The sequence below is a fragment of the Pocillopora verrucosa genome, chromosome 7 (assembly GCF_036669915.1).
Source record: "Pocillopora verrucosa isolate sample1 chromosome 7, ASM3666991v2, whole genome shotgun sequence".
Lineage (NCBI taxonomy): Eukaryota > Metazoa > Cnidaria > Anthozoa > Scleractinia > Pocilloporidae > Pocillopora > Pocillopora verrucosa.
This window is the reverse complement of record NC_089318.1, coordinates 8,834,390-8,847,672: the sequence shown is the minus strand read 5'-3', so window position 1 is coordinate 8,847,672 and position 13,283 is coordinate 8,834,390. Positions and strand designations below refer to the sequence as shown.

General features: G+C 37.4%; 1 protein-coding gene across 2 annotated transcripts; it reads right to left on the bottom strand.

Moving 5' to 3' along the window:
* Window positions 1–406: 406 nt before the first annotated feature.
* LOC131780333 (uncharacterized) lies at window positions 407–13,189 on the bottom strand. Of its 2 annotated transcripts, none has more exons than XM_059096945.2 (7): window positions 12,668–13,189; window positions 5,915–6,060; window positions 5,295–5,417; window positions 4,875–4,973; window positions 4,392–4,478; window positions 3,423–3,797; window positions 407–2,622 (listed from the first exon to the last, which is right to left on the bottom strand). In XM_059096945.2, exons 1-7 carry the CDS (start codon window positions 13,137–13,139, stop codon window positions 2,419–2,421), a joined length of 1,506 nt encoding a protein of 501 aa, XP_058952928.2. In that variant the 5' UTR covers window positions 13,140–13,189; the 3' UTR covers window positions 407–2,418. The 2 variants fall into 2 exon arrangements, with proteins under 2 accessions (XP_058952928.2, XP_058952927.2); XM_059096944.2 differs by lacking the exon at window positions 12,668–13,189 and adding an exon at window positions 7,679–8,269.
* Between the last annotated feature and the right edge of the window lie 94 nt (window positions 13,190–13,283).

Below are 13,283 nucleotides of genomic sequence, written 5' to 3'. Positions count from 1 at the left end.
CAAGTACGGCCCTTACGGTCGGTTAGTAACAAGTTATTTTGAAATCACTTGCTGGGGCCCCTCCTCGTTTTTGTTCTCCTCTCGCTACGCTATAAGTTCTTACTGCCACGACCTCAGGACAATATTTCCAGTCGGTTGGTTACAAGTTATTTTAACCCGTGGAAGATCGTTCCTTAACTTTGTTAACAAAACACAGCGAAGGCGCTAATGACTACGTGCTAACGCTTGAGCTTTAGGAACCTTCTACGGTGGCCAATTTGCATTAACAACTCAGTTGATGAAACAATATTATGTTTAATATTTAGATTATAACCTTGGCAGGACCTTCCACAAACGTATAAAGAACATTATGGAGAATTTGCATACTGTAGCTAGTCACTAGTCACTAACTAATATACACGAATCGTTCAGTCATTTCTTTCTTTATTTTCAACTAAAATTTTAATATAACAGAAAACTATTCAATTCTACCTCTATGTACATACTTAGACACTTAAGTCTATTTTTACAAGGTATCTAAACAGGACTTATGAATTATATCCTTATAGCCCTTGTGAACTGTTTCTACAAATGTTAAACTTCATAGCTAACTAAACGATCTCAATTCGATAACATATTCTCTATATACAAACACCTCTGGGGTACCTTCTAAGCATCCCCTTGCTTTTCAGAAACCTGCGTAAAATAGTTCAGTTTCCAATGTAAAAAGAAAAACCGTTTTTAACACGTGTTTTGTTTTTGTAAGTATGTTCGTCTATTCTGGAGTGTGTCTGCATTGCTGCCTCTACAGAGATTCGTGTTGTAAAAAAGGAGCTTGCATACCACGCACATTAAAGTACTCTATATACAATTTGTAAATGGAAACTGTAACCACAAAAGATGTTTCAGAGTTCCTAACTAAAGAATGCTATGGACCTCTTTGTGTTCAAAAATATATCCTCTGATAAAATTCGAATTCAAATAAAACTCCTAGTTGACATTTAGGCCGATAAAACATAATATCTGTTAAAACTAACAAACTAACCAAAGCAGATTATCGAGTTTTCTTGCGTTGACTCCGTTGAATCGCTCTAAGAGATAATCTTAAAGTGGTCGTGTCATCTAATAAATGTACTTAATGTTTTAGTATACACATTTACTATAAACTTAGGTATAATACGCGAATAGATATTGCTCCTCACCATGTATGCCTGCATACACTCTAAGTACCTTGTGAACAAGCAGCAGATAAAAACGCAAAAAACATCAAGTGAGAAAAAGTATGCTTGTAACTTCATTACCGTGCGTTAACGAATTGATAAGCATATCTAGAGCACTTTTGCTCGAGTTTCATAACACCAAATCCAAGGTAACTGCAGCGAACAATCAGAACTGAGCAAAGGTGCACGAAGAATCAACCACAACGAAAAGCAAAGGGATGCAAGAGGCTCGAAGAGCGGGAAAACGGAAGTATTTGGACTGACACTTGATTGGTTCAAAAGGAAGCGTGGTTGAGATTACACAGATTACTTTTGATACTCGATTGACATCTACTCTAGAACTTCCGTAAATCAACATTTATAAATAGCACCACATGAATAACAACACAATTGCTTTAAAATTTACGTCATGACTCACCAATGCTTGGGGAGATTTCCATGATGTATGTTAGTATGCAAAACTTTATGTTCCACATTGTTCAATTTAGTTAAAAGCGTTAAAATAAACAACAACAAATAAATAAATTGAAACTAAGAAAAGCGAAAAACAATAAAGTCAAGATCTGAAGGTGTTAAAAGAGAATGATTAAAACGAAAACGACGTTACTGTACATTATATTTCATTCCGATTACCTAACAGCTTCCTCTTTAAACTGATAAGAAAACTGTATTCCTCGTTTCAGATTAACCATTTTCACTGATGATAAAAACCGAAATTAACTTCTTTTTCTTTGGGAAAATAAAGCCTTCATCTAGGATTTTCTGTTAATCATATTGCGAAACTCATATTTCAAATTCTTATGAGCTGTAAATCTTATTTGAAATAAAGCTTCATTCAATTCTTCTGTTGTGTTCACCCAAACCAAAAGCCACTAGGCAGTGCTAAAGTGAAAGACACTAAACTTTCAATTGAAGGATTGAAGGCTCATACTAAAGCGATCTTCCAGCCGTGTGCTGTATTAAGAAAGTCGCATCGACAGTCGCATACATACGCATGCGCATACGTACCACCGATGTCGTTTGGTTTGTCAAAGCCATATTATCTGGACTTTGATATGACTCACGCTTAATCTTCTTTGAGAAGTATTCTTGGAAAGCTCAGAACGGAAAAAGATATCTGACCATGGCAATGAGAGAAGTTTGAAAACTTTGGAATTTACATGACAAAAATATACTTCTATAGCTAACACCATTGAACCTAAAGGTTATGTGATATCATTTATGTTGTCAATGGGCACTCCCAGTAGTGCAGGTTGCATATCACCAAATTGGTCGAATCTGTGAACAGCTTAGACAGCCCCTTGCAGGTACAACGGTAACGATATTTCCCTGCGACGGAGAGGGGGGTCGTAAGTTTCTCTATGTCTAAATTGTACTCCGCTGCATGATTAGTGGAACACGAGACACCCAGAATCTTCTTCCCCTAAAAATAGCAACAATGATATGAACAATTATGAAAAAAAGGGATAATAGCGACATACACAATAGCAAAGAAAAGAAGAAGAAGAAATAAAAATGACTTTGAGTGAATGATCAAAAGTTAAAGGAAACATCACAATCCATATATATAATTATCAAAGAACGTTTTGCTATTAATAAGTTGGCCACTCTTCCTGTCTGTGAATCATTTGCTTGATCAGTGTACGAGTCGTTTGTTGCTTGTTATTTTCACGGGAAATTGATTTCACGAAAATGAAACGTGCAAATTTCACGGGAATTTAATTGCAATTTGGCCATAAATTTATATCAAATGGACCCGAATTTCGCGAAAATTGTTTAAATACTGATCTGCATTAACGAAAAATTAGTCTCAGAATTAGCACAACTGATCTAAATGTTCCATAACAATAGTTTCCAATTACACTGACCAAAACCGTTTTATATCAAAACGAGACTAAAAACAGTTTGACGAGTTCTTTTGCAACGATGCAGAGCTCCACAAAAGTACATGACAACGTCTATTTGCGCTATGATATTGATTCAGACGAAGGGAGCTCACGCACCAAAACCTAACTAGAGAACATTGGTCGAGACAATTTCGCAGTAAACCGACGTTGACGTTGGTTAAAGAGTTATATAGCAGGGTAATGAATATCGCGAAAACCTTCTTTACGCGATTCTTCTATTTCGCAAATTTTTGACAACTGCGAAAATTAAGTCATGCGAAAATATGTATCAATAAGGTTTTACGATTGATACAAGTTTCAAAAAGTGGGTACTTACATTCGGTTCAATTAACGAAACACTTTCTGACGTGAATCCATTAGCTGTAACTGATCGATACTCAGAGCGATATGCACACTGACTGAAGTTCCCGGCTCCAGGAGGCCCTTTGGGGCCCGGGGGTCCGGAAGGTCCCGCGGGTCCTACAGGCCCTTGTGGTCCTTTATCACCCTGTGGTCCCAGATCTCCCTTTTGGCCATCAACACCATCAGTACCATTCCTTCCCGGGTCCCCAGCGTCACCTTGCTGACCCGGGGGTCCTTGCGCACCTGCATTTCCCTTGGGCCCTTCGTTACCTGGAGCACCTAGAACACCTTTGGACCCATTGAATCCGGGAGAGCCTATCGGTCCTTGTAACTTGCTGATGCTTTGAATCTACAAGATAAATAGTCAAGTGCAACCATCAGTGACACAATCAGCCATTTTATTTGCTTTGACCGCTTCTTGACGTCATCTGTGATCTATTAGAGAACTTAAGTAGAGACGCTTTTGAGACGCAACCGGCAACTGGATGAAGAGTAAAACTTAAGTGACTGACACACTTTGACGCCAGTGTATCGACAGTGAGGTCGTCGTATTAGCAATTTAAGCCGAACTTGGCTGCCCAGAAAAGTTTAATTATCAATAGTAATGAGAAATTTTAAATTCCGACTGCCGTTAGCATCTCAAAAACGTTTGTGCTTAAGCCCCCTCATAACTGAACAGACGCACAGATGACGTCGAAATGTGGAAGGAAAAAAAAGTAGTACACGAGAAACAGCAAAATATTTTCAAATATTGCTCCGAGTAAACCGATGTTTAAATTCGGAAATTCGTCACAGTCCATATTTTAGAAATCTGCAATTATTCTAACGAGAATATTTTTTCTGCGTTGTTTTATGATATTTAACCTCATTTATTGGCCATGGCTCTCAACCAATAAGCATATCACGAATTTCTATATTTATCGAGTATGCGTTTTTAACTTACTTGTGAAGTTAGGGAGCTGTTAATAACATCCAGAGAACTTTTTAAGGAGCTATCAGCATCAGACAGGCTTTCAACTGTGTTGTTTAACTGCAAAATGAGGAGTCTAAACATTAGGTGAAAACATTATGTTGTATACTAAATTACTTATTACAGAACATACATGAATGTCTAAAACTCTTAACAGCTGATGGTGTCTGTATTATGCATGCAGATCTATCTCCTTCACCCTTGATCTGACGGAATGACTCTTGAGGAAATATTTTTAACAATAATTGTCTTCTTTTTTAATTGTGCTTATTCAGTTTTCTTTTACTTATTGGCCAAAAGTTGTCCCAAAGTAATAGCAGAACTCATATCTACATATATTTTCAAATTGTTCTTAACCACTGCAGAATTTAATTTTTTTTCCAGCTGAAATATGTGGAATGATGGTAATACAATTATTCAAAATATTTATTTTTGTACTTGGCAGACAGGCCTTACCTTTGTGATGAAAGTTGTCTCCAGAGATACCAGCTCGTGGTGGAAACTTTCATTGACAACACTAACAGATTTATCAAGCTGTTGACTGATGTTACTGATCTGTAAAAAAATCAATTTGTCCATTAGAACTTTTGGGGAGACATGCAGGTGGGTTTTTTTTTTATTACTGTGCTACAAAATAAGCAGATTAAAAACAACCAAATATAAATTTGAATCAAGCAGTCTGTGTCCAGAGCCTTGATCTGAAGGCTGTTGCATGGGATATATTTTTATTCAAGTGGTGAAATGAAATTTTAGCAGCCAAGCACAATTGTAAAAATTAACTGCAGTGATTGAATTAAAAACTAACTCTTATTTTCTAAATGTAGGAAAAAATCTTTGATCCTCTTAGATGCTGAGTAAATATCGAATTTAGTATACCTTATCTATAGAGTCTTGCATTCCACTTTTTATCTTCAAAAGTCCATCTTTTGTCTCACTGACTTTATCTCTGGTTTCATTTAAATTGCCTCTTGTATTGTGAAGATCGTGCTGAAGAGTTATCTGTGGAAAGATCAAGGGCATGCAATTTGTTTATAGTGACTGCCTGAAATAATAATTTATTAAAAAAAATAACCATGTACAGTGGTGTAGAAATTCAAAATCTGATGTCAAGTAATAGTTATGGTAAACATGACTGCAGATGTGCAAAATAATAAAAGAAAAAAGTTAGAGCAGAATGTAGCAGCAAGTATAGGAATGTCAGAGAACAATTATGGACAGTTTAACAATGTGATCAACCAACAAGCAACATTTTTTGGGGAAACCTGTCATATATCACCAAACATTTTCAAGGCTTGGGCTTGTTTTTTTGTTTTTTTTTTAATCTCAGTCATGACTGACCCCATATTGAGCCCCTGATAAGTACACCAAATTTTATCCACCAACCCTCTTAATCTTCCTGCATTAGTTTAGTGGTCCCGTCTGTGCCCACCGAGCTCCTTCCCTTAATGGTTTTGGTACATGTACATATCATTAACCTGTCGCATTTCTTATCATACCATAAATTTTTTTATCATCGAGATATTGGCTTTAAGTTGGTCGATCTTGTCCTCCAGTGATGAGATATCAGGTGGCGAAACTGACAGGCCCACTTCACTTCTGCTTGAGGGTGCACCACCTTTCACTTCCTGCCCACTTGGCACTTCTAATGGGAAGAGGAGAAGATCCATTGTCAGTATCACATAAAGTACATAGAAATAAGTTCAAACAACCAAGGGAACAAATGCTGTCAGTTGATTGATGGCAATAGCAAAGAGTTCAAAGAGGTGAGGTCCAAGAATGCTTGGAGAGCAACTTTTCAAGCAAGAAAGAGTAATTCCGTAAAGACTGGTATGAGACCCAACAGCTACTTTTGATCTCTCAAAGTGAACAAAAGGTACCAGAAGAACAATTAATGCTTATTAATGGAATAAACTTTCAGAAGGTCAAATAAAATATCCCTGTATAAGGCTGACTACTATGTAGGAGCATTGTACTGGTATATTTAGATCGTTAATATAACTCTCTGTTATAAATTGAAAATATTTGTCAATATAGATTATCACTTTTGAATAACACCGTTTCTAAACATTACATTCCAATTCAAAACATTCTAGGTCATAGTGAAAAGACTGTGGGAATTTTTCTATGAGTAATTATTTTTTTAAGTGCTGAATTTGGATTTGCATACCTAGTTCAAACAGGTTAACATGAGAAAAAAGAATGAGGCTTGTATGTTAACGGTTAGTAGTAATAAATTTAGGAACTAACACAAATTCAAAGCTCTTTCAAATTTGTTGAAGTTGGCACCATGACACGAAAAATGTTCAATTATTAATAGTGTTTCTAGAATGTCTCAAATGTTGGTAACTCAGTTAAAAACCATCTAGTCAGTCCCTTGTAGAATATAACCATAAATGCTTGGCAAACAATTATTGAGCCAACAAACGCTGTCAGAAATGTTATGTAAAATGAACTTTTTTTTGCTTGAGAAAATAAACGTGTACGGTTAACATTGAGAACTAATATAGATCACTTTCATCTTAATTTGCATAAGCATGCCAACGATTTCTGCGTCACATAATCAAGTGAATGTATTGTGACGCTCAATCAAAACACATTCGAAATCAGTAAGGTGTGACACAACATTCGTCCGAAGAGTGCAATGTCAACATTGATCGAGGGAATTGATATTGCGAACCCTTAAACTGAAATGCACGCTCTCTGTTTATGAAGTGTTTAGTTTCGGTTAAAGTAAAATTCTTTGAAGTTAAAATCCCTTTGTTTACGACAGCGTGAAGTTGCAAAACACTTAGGCATAACAAATCTCAATTGTTCCCGCTGAGTTTCGACATCGTCGATTCATCTGTAATTGACACGTAACGTTCCGTGCTTAAAAATGTTGCCCAAGATTTGGTTTCCTTAACCGATAACCAGCCATAAGGGATTAAAACAAAAACAAAAAACAAAAAAAGATAGATTACAGACATCAATTAGTCGTCCAACACGCGTGACTCGCCTGGAATGTTCACTGAGGTGATTTCTATGGTAACCAGCCTTTAAGCTGACACTTCACAGTTCTAGTACGTGCGCTGACTAAAAATAAGCATACATTATTTAAAATGCCAGACCACTGTAGTCTCATCGTCTACAAGCATTAAGAGGAAACTATCCTCGAACGTACCCCGAAGTTTTTCATTTTTGTTCAAGAGACACTTGCTCTTACAAGCTGCCGTAAGTTATCAAGGACATTTTCACATCGAGCACGTGGTCGCTTCTCTTACCTTTTAAGTCTCCTTTTTCCGGGTTACACGCGCAATTTCGCTCGACGATAAGGCCAACTTTGCCGAACATTAAAAGTACCACCAATATTAACGCCGTCACCGAAGTAAGAAGAACAAAAAACAAAATACAACGGTTTAAACAAGATTCTTTTGAAGGTGTGTCCGACAGTTCTGAACAACTTGAATCATCTCTCGATCTGACCCGTAAATTCTTCAGTGGTATGTGCGGCTCGTACATATCGTTATAACGTTTTCGATGTCCTGTATTCCCTCCTCCTTGTAAAACACGAACTTGTTCGTTGATAACCGTAGGATCTTCATAATGATGAGATTTTTCTTCGTCGATCTCTCGGCGGGGATTGGTTAGTAAACTTGTTTGAGAGTAGGACAATCGCGGAGACTCAAACCTCACTTCGCAACTGTCTACAGCGTTCGGGGTAAAATCACGATTTGGATATAACGCAAAACCTGTCGACATCTCAGTATGTACGGTTAACTGTTCCAAAAAGCTAACTTGACTAAAGCCACACGAACAGACCCGATTCTAAAACCTTAATAAATACTATAAACAATACAATACCTAACTCCCACGCTAGCATACTAGTGAATGAATAGTGTGTTTTGCTACGCGCCAAAAAGGAAGCACGTTGATTGGTTTATGATTCCATGAGAGCACGTTCCACGCATTTACCAGTCAAGCCTATTATTTATTCTCACACGTCAATGACCTGTCTATTAAAAGTTCCGTTTGCTAAGAATTCTCGTACACGGACAATCAGTATCAATTTCTGTTATGACATGACCTCTTGGTTTTTCGTCAGGGAGCGTCCCGCAAATACCAACATATGACACGAAAATAACTGTTAGATTTCATCCTAGAAAACTCCACATACGGAGGAAGGAAATATGCCACGTGACTGATTTGTTCTTCACCGAAAGATCGCCGAAAGTGATACTCAGTAGAAAAGACCGAAATAAGTTTGGAACGCGAAAAATTGGATGAATCAGTCTGTTTCACAGAAATCAAATTATTTCAATCAAAATTACATGTATTGTACATGAAAAATATAAATAGATAAATAAAGAAAAGAATATGAATATGTATTTAGCCCTCTCATATTTGGTAAAAACCATGACGAAGGAGAGCTAGTTTCGCTCGTCCGAAATGCCGCCCACGTTTGTACATTTTTCTTCCACAACGTTTATTTTTAAAAAACCGGAAGATTACTTCTCAATGGTAAGCGACACTAAGACTGTAATTGTAAATTTCATGATTCCGCTAAAATGCGCGATAATTTTGTAACTTACATCACTCTGGAGCCTGTAAATCCTTAACAAGAATTCTAGGTGAGGCTATCATTCCGAGGTCGGGCCTACCCTGAGGTCACTTTGGAAAAAAAAAACCGAAAAAATATCTGGCTTGGAAAAAGTTAATATTCTCTCTTTGTCATGTCACGGGTACTAATTTCCCCAGAGGAAATTGGAGATTAATGAGGGTGTAGATTATCTTTTAAGCAGTTGGCCATACATCGGAAGGCTTTCTGGTAAAGACCTGTTTTCTTTCGCTTCGACTTTCAATCTATCTATCAACTTGATAGTTAGACAGGAAAAACTTAGGTGAGCGGTCTTTTTGCTCGCACAAATGTGCTCACCTCGAGCAGATTTCGAATTCTAACCTAGCTATCAACAACCACAAGCTTGCAAACTCCTACAACACGTGATTTTTACAGCAGGGCTGAATGAATTGCCTTCGAAGTTTCGTTTATACTAATTCAAGATTATATGGTAAGCTATTAGCATGTACCGTCAAAAAGTTGCATTTGTATCAAATTATTCAGATCATCTATTTTTCTTAAAGCCAGTCTTAAAATAGAATAGAATAGTTCTCATAAGAAATTTATAAATATATATTTTTCAAAGAGTAGCAAACTCCCTCTTACACTGAATTGTTTCTAAGTCACTGAGTTTAGACTGAGTTATACATGGACAGAAGCATATGTTTATGGAACATGCTAAAAGCACGCGTTTACTGGGCGGAGTGAAGGCCGAACGCATTCCTAGAAAAGCCGATGGGAATTAAGATTCTCTGCTCAGCCTGTTTCACTTTCATAAGCAAAGTAACACGCTTCGTGATCAGTGATTCCGGTCCTCAATTCGACCCTCAGGGCTTGGGTATAATTGTCTTAGGGTTCCTAGGCGTAAGAGGGTTGATTTGGGAAGAAAAAAAAACCTGATACGAGAACGCATAGCTCATGCGGCGGTCCGTGGACATTTTCTGACGCGGAACACAGGTCGAAGCAACTGTCGTAATTCTTCATTTAAAAGATTTTGTAATTGGCCGGCTTCTGAACGGTGACGCAATCATAGCGCTGTTGAACGATTATCTCACAATATAAATTGGGACACGAAATGAAAGGGACCGCAAACCGGAGATGTGACATCTCAGCTGAATCAAAGTATTTATTCCATTGAGCTAAAAATGCCTCTCCAAATAGGAAGTTGTTATGAGGAGTCATTTGCTTTAAGAAGGGTTAGCGAATTCTTGCAGATTCCGAGACAATAATAAACAATTCCGCTTAACAGCTAAGAGTGCTGCAGGGTTTCACAACAATGAGAGGAAAGTGCAATGTTACAATCACTGTTCCCTACTTTGCATTCGCCGGCTTTTGCCGGATGATATATCATCGACAGATCCAACATCGGAATATTTTTAATCGGTTGCGATTGTGCGGTATTCGGTCTTTTCCGCGAACTAGTCATAACACGTCGGCTTATCGATCCGAGTTTTCAGCGAAATGGCAGTCGGCGAATCGACGGTAAATCGATCGTAAACAGACTTTGGAGGCCTAACATAGACGCTTCTACTTCTCGTTAGTTTTTGAGAGCGACCCTCGATCATAAGACAAATTTTGCACTTTTAGAGCTCTGACAGAGCGCGAGGCTTTGATTTCCTTTTGAGACCGCAATAAAACTTAATACAAATAGAAGACTGAAAACTCACTGCAAAAGATAAGAAAATTGAATATGAAGTTTTTGACTCAATACGTTTATTCTACATAACATCTGCACCTCCTTGCAGGTTCAGTAAAACTGACAAGGGCTACTTTTGAGGGAATATATATTCAGTGGATCGTTTGGCTTGGCAGTGGATGAAAGAACGCGGAATAATCTCTATGCGTGTTAAGTCCAAGGTCTAAATCAGTATTTAGTGGCTCATTTGACTTGACAGAGGGCCAAACGAGTTAAACGAGTCGGCTAGTTTGGAGCATGGTTAAAAGTGGCGCTGTATACTGTAATTTAACCGAGTTCCAAGTCAGCTCTGGCTAAGATCTACAAATCGATGAAACCACCAATCTCCCCGAATCTCTTTCGTAATTCTGTCTTCTAAGATGTCATGTATTTCTTTATAAGCTAGTTGAGGGATTTGAGAGTTACATAGGTCAGTAGGTTGGACACCTTTTTTCCGCTGATTAATAAAACTGTTTATGACACCCTTTTGTTGGCTAATGCATTGAAAAATTATAAATGGTGGTTACGGTATGTTTTTCCAAAGCCCCATTTATATAATCTGGGTACCCGAGACAGCCTTCCCCCCGAGGTATCCTGGGCGAGCTAACTTTTCACTTATTTTATTTCAAAAAAAAAGTCGTGTAAGTTATAGCCTTGGGTAGATCATGTTTTTGTTTATACATGGAAATAGGAAAAGGTGGTTTGCCAAAACCATATTAAATAAAAAACCATGACATAAAATTTCATCCTGCAAAAAAGTTATTTCGCATGGAGTTCTCTATAACAAAGCAATCGTTATATTAAACATAGTTCGCGCAGTTTCCTGGTTTGAATTATTAAGGACGTTAATGCGATGTACATTTTAGGCACGAAGATAATATTTTCTTAAATTGTTTGTAAACTTATAAATTTCATATTGATTTCACTGAGTCTCTTAATGAAATTGGCTCCTTTTTTTTAGAAGAATTGAAGCTAAGAAAGTATAAACATTTCTGTTTACCTCTGCGGAAGATATGTAGCATAGTTTGAAAAACTTAAAAATATTCAAATTTTCAAATGCCAGCGCTGTGTTATTTTGTTGCCATTGAAAACGCAAAAATTGCCCTTTTGAACTGCAACATTTCATTACGATGATTACCAAGAAAGATTTGAAATAAGCTTTTCTGCCATTTATCACATTTTTTTTTCCTTTTTCTTATCATATTTATAATGCTGAATTTGCTGAAAAATCTTCGGCTTCATTAAACCCGTAACAACATAGTAGCTGCTAAAATTCCTAAAGAAGTTGCAGCGACGCGACTTAACACAAAGTTCTTAGAAACTTTAAGGTCAAGCAAAGACTGATTCATTGTTTGTGAAGATCTGTCTTGGATTAGTCCAATTGTCCAGTGATAAAGAAACTAGTTATTCATCGGATTGTCATGGGATTAGAACATTGAATTGACGCACAATTCATCGAAAGATTTCTTTGTATAAACTTTAAACAAAATGCCGAAAGAAAATGAGTCTGTTCATGTCTTTTGTAGCTAAAAAAAGGCGATGACAAAATTCATATGGATGAAAACTGGGAAGGCTTTTTTTATGCGATCATTTCGCATCCTCGTTTTCTTTGTAATAGAGATAATAATTCCTCTTTCGAGTTACTGAGTAAAGAATTAGAAAATGTAAAGTACTCAACGGGAAATTTACCGTCTGATGATCAAAACAACATGGCTTACGAAAGTAAAAGAACTTGCATTAGCACTTTTTGGAAAATGTTGCCGATGAAACATCCAATTTTTGGAAGTACTACGAGTTAAGTGTAAACGAAAAATGATCGTATAAAGTCTTCATTACGTGTACACGCACAAGTTAGAGCTGCTTTCAGAACAATAACATTCCCAGCTCTATTCAACAAGTTTCAAAACACTGACTTCGCGAAATAAAGTCACGACTGATGAAAATTGTTTTAACAGCAAAAACTTAAAACCAGCCGCTTACCTTGAGCAGAATTCTTTTTACAAGAGCAGCTTGGACCAACTTTGCCAAGAATGATTAAAACAACCATGAGGAGTGATACGAGCGAAACTATCAAAATGAGAAATAAGATCAACCGACTCAGCAAGGAATCTCCACCGATGTCGGCTTCGTTGTAATCCACCCCTTCTTCTTCTGGTTCTGTCGGTTTTCTCAGTTCTGTTGGCTCATATAACTCATTGCGCTTCCTTCGAGCGCCCCTATTTATCGATTGCACCTCTAAGAGTCGAGTTGGGTCTTCATATTGGTGAGAAAGATCGCCGCAATTCTCATACGCAGGATTTTGATAGCTGCCTTTAAAAGAACTCAGCTCCTGACCCCCAGAGCCATCTTCTACGCTGTCCACAGCATACGGACTGAATGCTCGAGGTTTTGGCCGATTACTATCATTTTGAGCCATGTTCTGAAATTTAGAAAAGTCTTCTGCTGAAGACATACACAAGCTAAGCGGCTGTATAAATCTGAAAGTATTACGCCGAAACTTTTAAGGATGAATGAACAAGTGACTATGCAAATATTTGACGGAATGTTAACAAGACCGAAGAGGCACTGGATTGGTCCCTTCGATTGGTGGGGTTTG

Coding starts and splice junctions, on each gene's coding strand:
- LOC131780333 (XM_059096944.2), bottom strand. CDS start 8,156: ATGTCGACAGGTTTTGCGTTATATCCAAATCGTGATTTTACCCCGAAC. Junction 6,061..7,678: donor GGAAAAAGGAGACTTAAAAG/GTAAGAGAAGCG, acceptor TCTTCCCATTAG/AAGTGCCAAGTGGGCAGGAA. Junction 2,623..3,422: donor TTTCGTTAATTGAACCGAAT/GTAAGTACCCAC, acceptor TGCTATTTTTAG/GGGAAGAAGATTCTGGGTGT.